Source organism: Gadus chalcogrammus, chromosome 8 (genome assembly GCF_026213295.1).
Source record: "Gadus chalcogrammus isolate NIFS_2021 chromosome 8, NIFS_Gcha_1.0, whole genome shotgun sequence".
NCBI classification, from domain to species: Eukaryota; Metazoa; Chordata; class Actinopteri; order Gadiformes; family Gadidae; genus Gadus; species Gadus chalcogrammus.
In genome coordinates, this window is record NC_079419.1 from 3,875,875 (window position 1) to 3,889,511 (window position 13,637).

A 13,637-nucleotide genomic window follows, 5' to 3' on the forward strand; every position below is an offset into this window, starting at 1 on the left:
ACGAGGCCTTCCCTCTCTTCACACCCGTCCTGTCCTCCTACCCTGCCGACTTTCACCCAGATGACTTGGATTAGTCCTCACAGTGTGAAATACATAGCTTGTCTATCCTATGGCTTTGGCCCTCTCTCGCCCCCCATTCCCCTAGAGAGAGAGGGGGGGGGGGGAGGGCAAAGGGTTTAGGGAGAGGGTCAGAGATGTAGAGAGCAGAATGGAGAGAGAGAGTTCACCCGCTTTGGTAATGTACATTTTTGTCTCTCGTGCCAATAAATATTTTTTGAATTTAATTGAATTTTGAGAGACAGAGAGAGTGAGAGTGAGAGTGAGAGTGAGAGTGAGAGTGAGAGACCTCGCCTCCCCTTTCATCTAAAAGCATCATCTTACACGGAAGACCCTTCGGGAATTAAACCAATGGAAGTTAAACATTTTGCATTACACCGTTAACTCTCTGTAAATACTCTCACAACCAGTCCTCAGTAAGCCTATGAATAAATAACTATGAATAGATTTAAAGTAAATATAGAAATACTTTTTGAGACAGTACAGAAATTAAAAAAACGGATCCGCTTGTGTTTGGATGGAAGAATGCCGTCTGATCTTAAGTGTTTAAGTGTAACTGGTTTGGTATCAGCAATACTCAAAGTTCAAAGAGACAGCATCTTAATATCAGCTGGAAATTACCTAAATTTGTACTTTGGGAACCCTTTCTCATCGCTTTCAGCATAGAACTGCGCTACTAACTGCTGGGGTTGGGTCGGACCTCATGTCCGGTCTGGACCGGTTCTGTTCACAGCGCTCCAGCTTAATGTTTCCGACCGAGGCCAGCAGCTGTCACTATAGCCCCCCCCCCCCCCGACCCCCACCCTGGGATTATAATTAGCTGGACTAGCCGAGCCCCCCACCCTGGGTTTATAATTAGCCTGACTAGCGGGGGGTCCAGAGCAATACGTCGGTTTATGAATTCTTGAGTCGTGAACCCCTGTTCCTCTTCTGGCGAGAACAGCACTTTTGAATTGTGTTCCACATCGCCCCGCCCCTTTAAGACATGAGGTGGGCGGGGTCATGTGGAAGGTGGGCAGGGCTCACCGATATTCCCCATCATGCCTCTTTGGGGGTTTCCCTGTAAAACAGACTGATGTTTTTTGGGGTGACGTGAAACCTAATCAACACAGAGGTTGTGTCACCAACAAGACTTTGTTATCGTCTTTATGCATGAATGAGTCTGAACCAATTAGGTTTGTGTACAAGAGTTAGGCTTAACCTTGACCCTGGAAGACTTTCATAGTTAGATTAACTGACAGGGAAGACGCCAGGGGAAAGAAGAAAGACAATTACAAGAGGCACGCGCTGATGTCACTTCTTGGTCCGGCCACTCGTCACAGACGCCTCCGTCACAATGGTCTCACACACACACACACACACACACACACACACACACACACACACACACACACACACACACACACACACACACACACACACACACACACACAGCGCTAATCCCCACAAACACACACACACACACACACACACACACACACACACACACACACACACACACACACAGCGCTAATCCTCACAAACACACACACACACACACACACACACACACACACACACACACACACACACACACACACACACACACACACACACAGCTCGATAGAAAAAGGGAAGACGCTGCGAGACTGTGAGGTACATTAAAAAACAGGTCGTTTTTTATTGATGTGTTGAACGAAACGGTGTCTAAGAGTTCTACATGCAGAGTAACAACACATTCTAGTCACATGTAACCACGGCAACCATGACGGACAACAAGTAGACGGTTGTTTGTGTGCGAGTGTATTGTGTGTGTATGTTTTTTTTGTATGCGTGTGTACGTCTGTGTTTGTGTGTGTTTGTGTCTGTGTGTATATGTATGTGTTTGTCTGTGTATGTGTTTGTGTGTGTGTTTCTCCATGTGTGTGCGGGGGTTTGTAACCGGCTGAGGTGTCTCGCGAGGACCTGAGAGTTCCTCAGACTGCCTGTAAACACCCCTCCACGTCATGTGTCTGATAAAGACATAAATAATAGGCAGACGGTTTTAAGACCTTTAAACGGAAATCCCCCAGAAGCACAGTGCCATGGGGTCACACACATGGGGTCATGACCCCAGTGCCATGGGGTCACACACAGTCATATTTTAGACACTTCAGCAGCCGTTAGCTGATTAGCTTCCCCTGCCCACTGCTCCGGAGACAAGAATGGACGTTATAAATGAAGTGACTCAATGACCCCATTGATCAGGCCGTCATCGTAACACTGTACCGTGTGATGGACGTCGCAGATATGAAATTCAGTTTTTATCTTACAACCCAGCTTCATAAGAGAACATTAGCATGACTAGCTAGCTGGCTAGCAAGTATCTGGGAAAACTGTGCTCGGAATGTCTCGCAGGAGTAGTAAAGAGATCTGACAAAAACACAGAACAAAATGCAAAAAACAAACAAAAACAATCTCTCACAAAAGCCTCAAATCGGTATTTAACTCCCTTTACCTTTCCACCCATTGGGGCCCTAACTCAACCCCTAAACTCTAACCCCACCCTCAACCATTAGCCCCCTCCCCTCATATCCTTATTAGAAATGAAAAGAACGTGAACATCCCTTTCTGTACAATCTTCTAAACTCAGTTAACACTGAGAAAAAAACATGCCTTGAAGCATTACAATCAGTCGAGTTCATCACACACCATCCATCCCGCATCAGAGAACCAACCTCCATCTCTGAAGGTGTCCAGACCGACGTAGAAACATTACACATTGCATTACTCTGACACATCGACAAACCCCGCCCCCCATCCCTCGTTTTTTTCCGGCATTCCAACATCGTTCCCAACGTGGTTTCCATGCCGACAACGTAAAAGGTCCTGACGCCTTCCGGCGTGTCTTTTTTAAAAAGTTTAAAACCACACCACGGTACACAAATCTTCACAAGTCATGCGATTATACAGGAACTAGGTTTCAACAAAAAAAATGAGCATCCTCTTCATATTTAACGTCAACGTAAAAAAAAAACGTAACCTCCATCTCTGAAGCATCCTCTTCATATTTAACGTCAACGTAAAAAAAAACCGTAAGAACTAATTTACAAGAAAATGATATTAACGTAAGGAAATATTAGCTTGTTGGAACACAGTGAATTCTTTACATGGAATTTCATCTCAAAAAATAAAGTGTAAACATCAAACCTCATTGTTTGACTCAATGGCTCTCAACCCCGCGAACGAAGAACTCAAATCAAAATCAAACAAAAGAAAATGCATTTGGTGATCAGCTGCACGTTATCGGTCAAACGGTAGAGGAGCAAGAAGAGGCATACTCATGTTCATTAAATAATACATTCCCAGGGGCTGACGTCTTACTTTGTGCTTCGCTCTACGTTAGCCAAACGTACAGTTAGCTAAAGGTACCGTGTTCGTACCTCATTCACAGGAACCAAACGGAGGATGATTGAGAATAAAGTGAGATGAGATGAGATGGTTTCGTGACAACAGGTCCTCCATCTCAGTCTGCGGTCATGGCCGAAGACCTTGGTTTGTTTCGTAGAGCCTCGACACAAGCCCGACCGCCACACGTCGAATACAAAGGGAGAAAAATAAGGCCCCCGGAAAATAATATTCACCTCCCTTATTTCTGTGTTTTCCCGAAACAGCCCATTTTTAGACGTTAAAAAACGATGTCTTCAGGCCATAAGAAAAATGCGGGTATCAAAAGACACGGCTATACCATCCTGGAGTTTGTGTCGGAAGGAAAATGTCCCACGTTTTGTTTTTGTCGACGACCTCTGTTGTTCTTCGGGCATTTCCTGTAGATGGAGACAAACACAGGGTCAGCTTCTTACACATCGTAACTTTTGATGGGGTCCAATTGCTAACGTAAAGCCAACAACACATAATGCTAACACAATGTTAACGTATTGGGGTCATCCCTCTGTTCCCCAGGTCCTATGTTCCCCGGGTGCAAAGGGTTAGGGTCAGGTTTAGGGTTAGGGTTAGGGTGAGGGTTAACCCTAAACCTAACCATAACCATAACCAATCGGAGAGACATTCTAACCAATCACAGGCGAATCAGAGGCGAAAAAGGCTGTACTTGCCCCTACCATCCTAAGAAAAAAAGATTTCCTCACAGAAGGCGCTATTGATATGCTAACATGTTACTAGCCTCTTCTAGCCACTGAAAAGATGATCAATTTGAACAGACATGTATCACACATGTTCAATTCTCAAAGAACCTCACTGGCCCACTCTCAGTTGGTTTGGACTTCACCCCCAAACCACTTAACCCCTCAAAAAACTATCGGTATGGACACACAAGAGGGGAACCCCACCCTGAACAGTCAACTCGAAACAATGAAACAGATATCCTCCATTCATAAGAGACCATTTTACAGGGCAACCTAATTTTTCCCCAGAGAGGGCGCTCTCCACTGACAGCTTTCACATTGTAGCTGTTGGCAAGCAGCCAAAGGGGGGAAGAGAGAGAGAGAGAGAGAGAGAGAGAGAGAGAGAGAGAGAGAGAGAGAGAGAGAGAGAGAGAGAGAGAGATTCACATCGAATTTCACCATCAGATAACAGGCAGCATAATGGATCATGTATTAATGGACAGTTATTTGGGATTGATGCCGCGTGTTGAGTCACCAAGACGCAGAGCCAAACCACAGTCCTGTTTAACACCGCTGTGTTAGGAACCTCCCTCTTTCCCTCTCTCCCTCTCCCCCTCTCCCTCTCTCTCTCTCTCTCTCTCTCTCTCTCTCTCTCTCCCTCTCTCTCTATCTCTCTCTCTCTCTCTCTCCCCCCCCCCCCTCTCTCTCTCTCTCTCTAACCTCTCTCTCTCTCTCTCTCTCTCTCTCTCCCTCCCTCTCTCCCTCTCTCTCTCTCTAACCTCTCTCTCTCTCTCTCTCCTCTCTCTCTCTCTCTCTCTCTCTCTCTCCCTCCCTCCTCTCTCTCTCTCCTCCTCTCTCTCTCCTCTCTCTCTCTCTCTCTCTCTCTCTCTCTCTCTCTCTCTCTCTCTCTCTCTCTCTCTCTCAACCCCCTATCAGTGCAGCAGGAGAGTGAAGCCACACCATCAGTGTGTTTACTATCTGTGATGGAGCCAATGTGTTACCGTGGCGCCCCCGAGGTGTTTACGCTGCGCTAAAGTACGCTCGGTTAGCAAGGTGGTCCACACCGCACTACACTCGGGGAGCGAATGGATTCTCCTCCCAGACCCAAAGTGTTTGCTTCTGTCTGCGGTGGTGAGAGCAGCGATCGTTTGATGGTTCCCCAACACTTGACTCATTACTGTGACACCACTGCGGCACGCAGCTGATATCCAATCCTTTAACTGACATTCTACAGGGTATAATTAGGTCAGTTTTTTTCTAGTGTTAATTCCTGTATCAAGTGTTAAGAAGATGATTGATTGGTTGTTCAGCTCTGGTCGTCCAGAACACGATTGTTTTGGGATTTAGACCTGGAGATCGACAGTGTTTGAACTTCCGTTGAACAAATGAAGATCGTTTGGTTGCGATTCATACCTTACATGTAGTACGTGTCTCAATACATGTAGTAATACATGTTAGAACATTAAGAAACATGGGATAATACATGTAAAGCAAATGACTATATGAAACATACGTGAAGTAACATGTCTTAATACATGTAGTAATGCATGTAATAACATTAAGCTATGTGCGGGAATAAATTACTACACGTGTAGAAATAACAAGTCTTCCAGGTGTATGTTTGTCTACGTTGAAGGGCGGCAACCGACCTAGTGATGCACATCACCACGGCAACGATGATGGCAATCTGCACAGCCCCGATTATGGCGGCGATTAGGACGTAGTGCAGCTTCTGGCCGCTGGGGACCACGTACAGGATGTTGAAGTCCTGGGGCTGGTCGCACTGGGAGCCCTGGTAACCAGCGTCACACCTGGGGAGACACACACCACATGTTGCATAACACACAAACAAAGACACGCAGGGCGCCGTCACTCGTACACACACACACGCACACACACACACACACACACACACACACACACACACACACACACACACACAAACACAAAACCACAAACACACTAAGACAGAAAGACTGACGCACACATTCATACAAAATCAGAGAGAAACAGTCAGGCAGAGAGGCGGAGAGAGAGACACAGTCGGGCAGAGAGAGCCCGAGAGAGAGAGAGACAGTCAGGAAGGGAGGCGGAGAGAGAGAGACACAGTCAGGCAGAGAGAGGACGAGAGAGAGAGAGAGAGAGAGACACTTGGTAAGAGAGAGCCCGAGAGAGAGAGAGACAGTCAGGCAGGGAGGCCGAGAGAGAGAGAGAGAGACAGGCAGAGAGAGCCCGAGAGAGAGAGAGACAGTCAGAAAGAGAGTGCGGGAGAGAGTGCGGGGGTCCTGACCTGCAGTGGGGCGTGCTGTACTTCAGCTCGCACTTCCCGTGGACGCAGAAGCCGGCGTAGCTCTCAGCACACGGGATGGGCATCCCGGCGTAGAAGCCCTCGCCGTGGTCCAGACCTTTGGTCTCTGGAGCCGGGAGCAGGCATGGAGGAGAGGCGGAGAGGAAGACCCTTTAATACCCGGCCTCTCGTCAACCCGTGAGTGTGAGCGTTCTCGGCGGGGACGTCCACCGCTTCGTCAGAAACACTTTAAGCTTTGAGTGCGTTTCACTTGGAATTTGTCATGATTGCAGTTTTAAGAAAAAAGGATGCGTCCCCCCCCTCTCTGGTGCTCGTGGGTTCATGGCGGCCATGTGTGTTGCGGGTACGCGTCCCAGTGTGTTGGGATTAACTGGCCGTCACGGCTGGATGTGCCGCCAATCAGAAGGGGGACAATCGCCCAGGAGAAGGCTTCAAACGCAGAGGAAAGGGTATTAGAAGAGCAGCAAAACGGGCCGATGATCGGGGACCAGGGAGCTCGGAGAAGCAATTTCCCCAGACGCCGCCGCGGATGGTTCGGAACACTTTGAAAGGCGTTCCGGAATGCCGAGGAACGATCGGGAGCGCCTCCCCGGGGTTAGGAGCCCTGAGGACGCTTCGCTCTCCGCCTCGGAACACCGTTTGATGTTCGACAGAGACGGAGAGACTTCTCCGTGCTCAGGTTGGAAATGTGCTCGATGATGAGATGGAAGAGGGTCCAAAGGGCCTCATTTAACCGGAGTACACTCTGATCCAGTGGTTCTCAAATGGGGGTACACCTACCCCTAGGGGTACTGCAGGGGTGATATCACTATTTTAGAATTTGTAAAAAAAAAGAAAAAGACTGAGCAAGTTACAATTCTGAAAGCTTGACAATAGAAAATTTAGAAAATTGAGATGTGGTTGAAATGTAAATCTAAAAAAACAAGGAGAAAGGAGAATCCGTGAAAAAGAAAGCGCATAAAGAAACACGAAAATGTCGTCAGTATCATGCTCTGACCCTGGCGCTGTGCCTCTTTTGAGAAATCAGCCCACAGTTGCATGAAGCACAGGCCCATGTTCCTCCCTAAATTGTGCTTATTTTCACCCTTTTAATGATCACGTTGACGCTTCCAATTAGAATACATTATTTATTGTATGTTACCCAGCTATAGAAATATCTTAGAGGGGGTACACCAGTAGAAAACGTTTGAGAACCACTGCTCCATTCACTTCATTTTGGTTTTGGTTTTGGTTACCATCTTACCAACCATTATTCAGTATTCTGTCATTGAGGTACTGTATGAGATGAGTGTGAGAATGCCCTGTCGCCTCCACACCGGGCGTACCATCAGAGCGCAGACGACATGTGAAGGATCCGTGACGGGAGGCAGCGTGACCGAAACCAAGCCAAGCTTATCAGCCCCCCGGCCAGACAGAACCCCTCCCCGCAGACACCTCGCCACCTCCTCGCCTCTGGGCCTTTCATCGGAGACGAGGAACGTGGGATCACACCGGCCGCGTCGGAGACACGACAGCTCATAAGGCGTGCAGCACGACTTATGCATTGGAGTCTCTTACAGTCCCTCAGCTCGGTTCTGGACTTTAAAGAAGCGCCTCTATGTTTGACCACCGGGTGTGACGTGAAGCGGCCGTTGCAAGACATGCAAACTGGGTCCGTTTATGACATCACATGTGGCCATGTCCCCCCAGATGTGTGATGGACTGATCCACCCGTCACCCTTAATCACAGGTTAAGGGTTAAGGTGAGCAGTAAGGGACAGGTTGAGGGGTAAGGTTACGCTAAGGGACAGGTTGAGGGTTAAGGTGAGCAGTAAGGGACAGGATGAGGGGTGAATGTTTGTGGTAAGTGACAGCTTAAGGGGTAAGGTAAGTGGTAAGGGACAGCATCAGCTGGACCAGAGAGACGTGGAACTGCATTCTTACCTAAAAGGTCTGGATGAAACTGACCACCTCCATCCTTCTTCCCCATCTTCTCTTTATCGGCTGAAAAACACACACATACGCACACAGACAAACACACAAACACACACACACGCACACCATATAAATTCATGTTAATAAATGGTAATAAAATACACTCAAAATACTCAATACACACAAAGAATACACAAAGAAGTCAGTCGATATCTGAGACCCGACCACACGGGCTTATCTCCCCCTCACACCTTCTAGGAGGAAGGTGGGGGTGTGTGGGGGTGGAGTTTGGAGGTGTATGAGGGTGGAGGATGTGTGTGAGGTGGAGGCGTGCGAGCGTGGAGGTGGAGGTGTGAGGGTGGTGGAGGAGGGGTGTGAGGGTGGTGGAGGTGGGGTGGAGGGTGTGAGGGTGGAGGTGAGAGGGTGGAGGGTGTGGGGGTGGAGGTGAGAGGGTGGAGGGTGTGAGGGTGGAGGAGCTTTGAGGCAGTATAGTTTCTACAACAGGGCGCTCAGCCTCCCAGCGGTGTCTGAGCCGAGTGTGATCCAGACGCTGCACAGAATGTTAAACACAGTCAGATGAAGGTGGACCTGCACACACACGCACACACACACACGCACACGCACACGCACACACACACACACACACACACACACACACACACACACACACACCATCCATTTTTAATGGACATCCTCTCTCTCTCTCTCTCTCTCCTCTCTCTCCCTCTCTCTCTCTCTCTCCTCTCTCTCTCCCCTCTCTCTCTCTCCTCCCTGTCTCTCTCTCTCTCCCTCTCTCTCTCTCTCTCTCTCTCTCTCTCTCTCTCTCTCTCTCTCTCTCTCTCTCTCCCCATCCCTCCCATCACATCTCCCTCCCTCCCTGCCTCCCTCTGTTGTGATGGGCAGCATGGTGTCCTCGGAGGCTCCACTTTGAGCTCTGATAGGGCTGATACCTGGAGGGCTCCTCTCCCGCGCCGAGACAAACTGACGCTTTCAGACGGACGACGCAAAGAGGCTGTTTACCAAGGATGCCCGGCCCTCCAAGCATGGAGGGCCGGGCGGTGGGTTTAGTGCTCTAGAGGTCAGGGTTTAGTGCTCTAGTGATCAGGGTTTAGTGCTCTAGTGATCAGGGTTTAGTGCTCTAATGATCAGGGTTTAGTGCTCTAGTGATCAGGGTTTAGTGCTCTAGTGATCAGGGTTAAGAGGTCAGGGTTTAGTGCTCTAGTGATCAGGGTTTAGTGCTCTAGTGATCAGGGTTTAGTGCTCTAGTGATCAGGGTTAAGAGGTCAGGGTTTAGTGCTCGAGTGATCAGGGTTTAGTGCTCTAGTGATCAGGGTTTAGTGCTCTAGTGATCAGGGTTAAGAGGTCAGGGTTTAGTGCTCGAGTGATCAGGGTTTAGTGCTCTAGTGATCAGGGTTTAGTGCTCTAGTGATCAGGGTTAAGAGGTCAGGGTTTAGTGCTCGAGTGATCAGGGTTTAGTGCTCTAGTGATCAGGGTTTAGTGCTCTAGTGATCAGGGTTTAGTGCTCTAATGATCAGGGTTAAGTGCTCTAGTGATCAGGGTTAAGTGCTCTAATGATCAGGGTATAGTGCTCTAATGATCAGGGTTAAGTGCTCTAGTGATCAGGGTTAAAAGTTCAGGGTTAAGTGCTCTAGTGATCAGGGTTAAGTGCTCTAGTGAACAGGGTGCCCAAGTCAACATTTTTCTCATGCCTCTCCGGCCAAAGCCAGTGAAACCCGGGTGCAAGCGGGGAACAGATCGTTCAAGATCATTCAGAGAACACAAAAGAGCATAATGTCCAAACTTGACCAATATGAGCTATGATACAGTAATGAACGGTTTATGGTATATTTTGTTGACACAAAACATACAATCTGTGAAGAAATTAACACCAAAGCATGTTTGAAATTGTCCTGTTGTTTCATGTCTGCGTAATGCACCTTATAGTGATATTAGATGAACACGTTTCAGTGTTATATAAGGGATTCTCCCTCCTCAACGTGATGAAAAGACAGGCCTACGCCCAGCCCCAGCAGCAGGCCCGGGGTGAAGCCTGCTGCTCGAGTTCTAAAGCCAGCCCTCCTGAGGTGCTCCGGGTGATGGACAGGTGCTCCCCTCCGCAGGCCTCCACAGAACAACATCCTAATCCACCCTCCTCCCTCACAGCCAATCACACGCCGCGGCTCCACGCAGCCTCGCCGTATCAGCACAGCTGACAGGAAATCCATAGAATGGACCGCGGCAGTGCGCAGGAACCACGCTGAGAAGCGCTTTCAGGGGTTCTGAAACGAGCGGGCTCCACACTGTGTTGGTTAACTGGACTTTAGTTATTCTTGAGCCCTTCTAGGACCTTCCAGGACCTTCTAGAAGCCAAAACTCACTACAGTCTTTGGCTTGGCTTCCAGAATCTTCTGCAGACGAATGCAGAATGCAGACGAGCTTAAAGATTCTTCTTGTTTTTGTGGAGGAGAGTTTTGGAGGAGGTTGTAAGAACACAATGACCTCCCAAAGATGTATTTTTCACCCCGTATTGCAAATCCAAGATTTTGTAACTTGCCGAAATTGGTGAAGGTGAACTTTCGTACAATAATCTTTTTAAAATATAAAATCAAGAGGTGTAATGAAAATGGACGCAGTGTCTCATCTTAAATGTGTGGGACCCAGTATCTTATAAAGGACCTGGGTTGATTCCAACCACTCTCCTCTTCAACCCTCTGTGTCTCCTCAACCTCCTGTCCTTAAACGCACAAAGCGAACAACAACACATGCAATCGAAGAACACACTCTTGAGGAACTCCGGAAGCATTTGACCCTGATGACTGGACAGGAGGAGACAGCGACCTGTGTGACCTCTGGCCTGCGTGGACCAGAGTAATAAACCTTCCGTCCGGTGGTTTATGAGGACATGGGTGGGCCGGCAAGGAGAAGCAGAAGCAGCCGTTCTGCGACCTTGGGGGACAACGGAGGCTGAGGAAGATGAACACAATAAATAACACTGAGGAGATAAATCCTACGATTCAATAACTAATCGGTGCTGTCACCTCCACGCTCCGACCGGCTGCAGCTGGTGGATCCTGTTATTACCCTGACCTTGTGGAGACCTTCTCAGCTCCTCACACAATCAACTCATTATTTAATTATCCAATTACCATCGGATTGTTTCATTATAATATAGTTATCTAATCTGTGGAGTGTTTTGACACGGACACAATCTTATTTTTTCGGTCATTTAGTAGCTAGTAGTAGTTAGCAGGTTCCAGCAATGGAGGAATTCTCCATGATGTTGAGAGTGGAGTTCTAGTTTACAGTATGGAAGGCTTTCTACTGTATCTTATCTATGATGTTAAGAGGGGAGTTCTAGTTTACAGTATGGAAGGCTTTCTACTGTATCTTATCTATGATGTTAAGAGTGGAGTTATAGTTTACAGTATGGAAGGCTTTCTACTGTATCTTATCTATGATGTTAAGAGTGGAGTTATAGTTTACAGTATGGAAGGCTTTCTACTGTATCTTATCTATGATGTTAAGAGTGGAGTTATAGTTTACAGTATGGAAGGCTTTCTACTGTATCTTCTCCATGATTTTGAGACTACAGTTCTAGCTTACAGTATGGAAGGCTTTCTGCCGTATCTTCTACATTATTTTAAAAGTGGAGTGCTTTCTATTGTATCTTCTTCATGATGGTAAGCGTGGATGGGGATTTTATTTTGTGTCCGATTGCCAGTAAAGGAAAGATGGAGTGCAGCTTCCTTAACATACGAGGCATTTCAAAGTAAAGCTTTGAAATGATTTCGATATGAATCACAGTTGCAGTCAGGTCAGCGTAATTCAACTACGCTGGCTCCATTTCGGTTTCATGTGTGTCAATAAAGAACGACGGCGGTGGAAATGTGTCATGTATGTAATGAAATATGTAAATATGTAATGACATGCGTACAATATGTGTCGCGTCAAAAGAAACAAGGTCACGGCTGGCACTTGACCATTTTACATCCAATCAAACGAGTTTCCCCCGCGGGCCCCATCTCCTCGGTTCCCACGGTAACACCCAGCCATTAGGATAATTAATAGGTCGCGCCGGCGCCTAATGCTTCGAGCTAATCACTAGCGCAGATCCTGAACATTAATACACATCCACGAGCCAGACGTCTAAGCCCTTGCCTCACCTTAAAGAAGCATTTCACGGGTGGAGGCATGAATATGTATTGAAATTGGGTCCTATATGTATTTGAATTATAAAATAAAATTCTAATTTGGGGCCGTCTTGACCGAGAAAAGGCAGAAAGTGACTTTTTGGCGCTTGTGGATTGAAGACAACAACTCCCACCATGCACCACGATGCACAGCTTCGCTGGCCACTCCCGCTGATCTAGATCTCCGCCTATCGGACACCTCGCTGTTCCATCTACCAAGCTGATACCGCAAGACTGCTTAAAAATCATTTCACACAACATTTCTAGTGAAAAGTATTAGTTGGTGAACTCAGTGAATTAGTCCTTGTTTGTATTTCTTTCGAAATGGTGAACTTTTGCATGGTGCCATCTTCTATGTCAGATCCAGTACCCTCCGCCATTGTACTTCAGTTTTATCAACAGCCTCTGTTAGCTTAGCTTCAGACGCTGTGGATGTTAGTTTCTGCTGGTGAAGTTCCACCCACTGGCACTGCTCTAATAGGTCTGTAGCGTCAGTGGGTCCCACCCCCTATAGAGGGGTGGGACTAGTGCTTGTAGTCTTATGAGAATCCTCCCCTCTTACACTTCCTATTTACTTCTACGCAAAAATCTTCATATTGCATCATCTTAAACAGGAAGTGTTGGAGATCGATACGGATCTCTCCAGTCTCTCCAGAAAATAAGGGAATGATGCACGACCATTCAAAAATATGAGTGGCTTTCTACCGATACAAAGCTTAATGGAAATGGGTGAAGTTTCCCTTTAAGGACATGCACCTGAATTCAGGAGCAGGTCGCCCCCCGTTCTGCTAAACGACTGAATAGTAAACACTACATTCTGTCTGAACAGGCAGCGCTGGCAATAGGGGCCCTGCCTGCAGTGTGTGCTCATCTAACCGGCTCCCCTCCAGCCTTTGGTTTTCAGTAGATTGGAATGAAGACATGAGGAGCCATCGGTCAGACGCGCCGCTGAGTGCTAACAGCGCTACAGGGGAAGGTTGAGTCGTTGGCCCACCCCCGTCCGCTAATTAGCTCATTAACCTGCCCTGAACCTCGCTACCTAGCTGCTGGAAACCCATTCAGTTTCCCTCTCCCCCGGGGGATGGA

General features: G+C 47.7%; 1 protein-coding gene across 1 annotated transcript in view; it reads right to left on the bottom strand.

Annotated features, from left to right (window-relative positions):
* Window positions 1-2,616: 2,616 nt before the first annotated feature.
* tmeff1a (transmembrane protein with EGF-like and two follistatin-like domains 1a) overlaps window positions 2,617-13,637 on the bottom strand; it is a 35,544-nt gene continuing 24,523 nt past the window's right edge. Inside the window, exons 7-10 of the mRNA XM_056596956.1 lie at window positions 8,371-8,430; window positions 6,430-6,553; window positions 5,789-5,950; window positions 2,617-3,842 (exon numbers count right to left, since the gene is read on the bottom strand). Of these exons, the coding sequence (XP_056452931.1) occupies window positions 3,758-3,842; window positions 5,789-5,950; window positions 6,430-6,553; window positions 8,371-8,430 (431 nt within the window). The 3' untranslated portion in view covers window positions 2,617-3,757. The remainder of the gene's footprint in view (window positions 3,843-5,788; window positions 5,951-6,429; window positions 6,554-8,370; window positions 8,431-13,637) is intronic.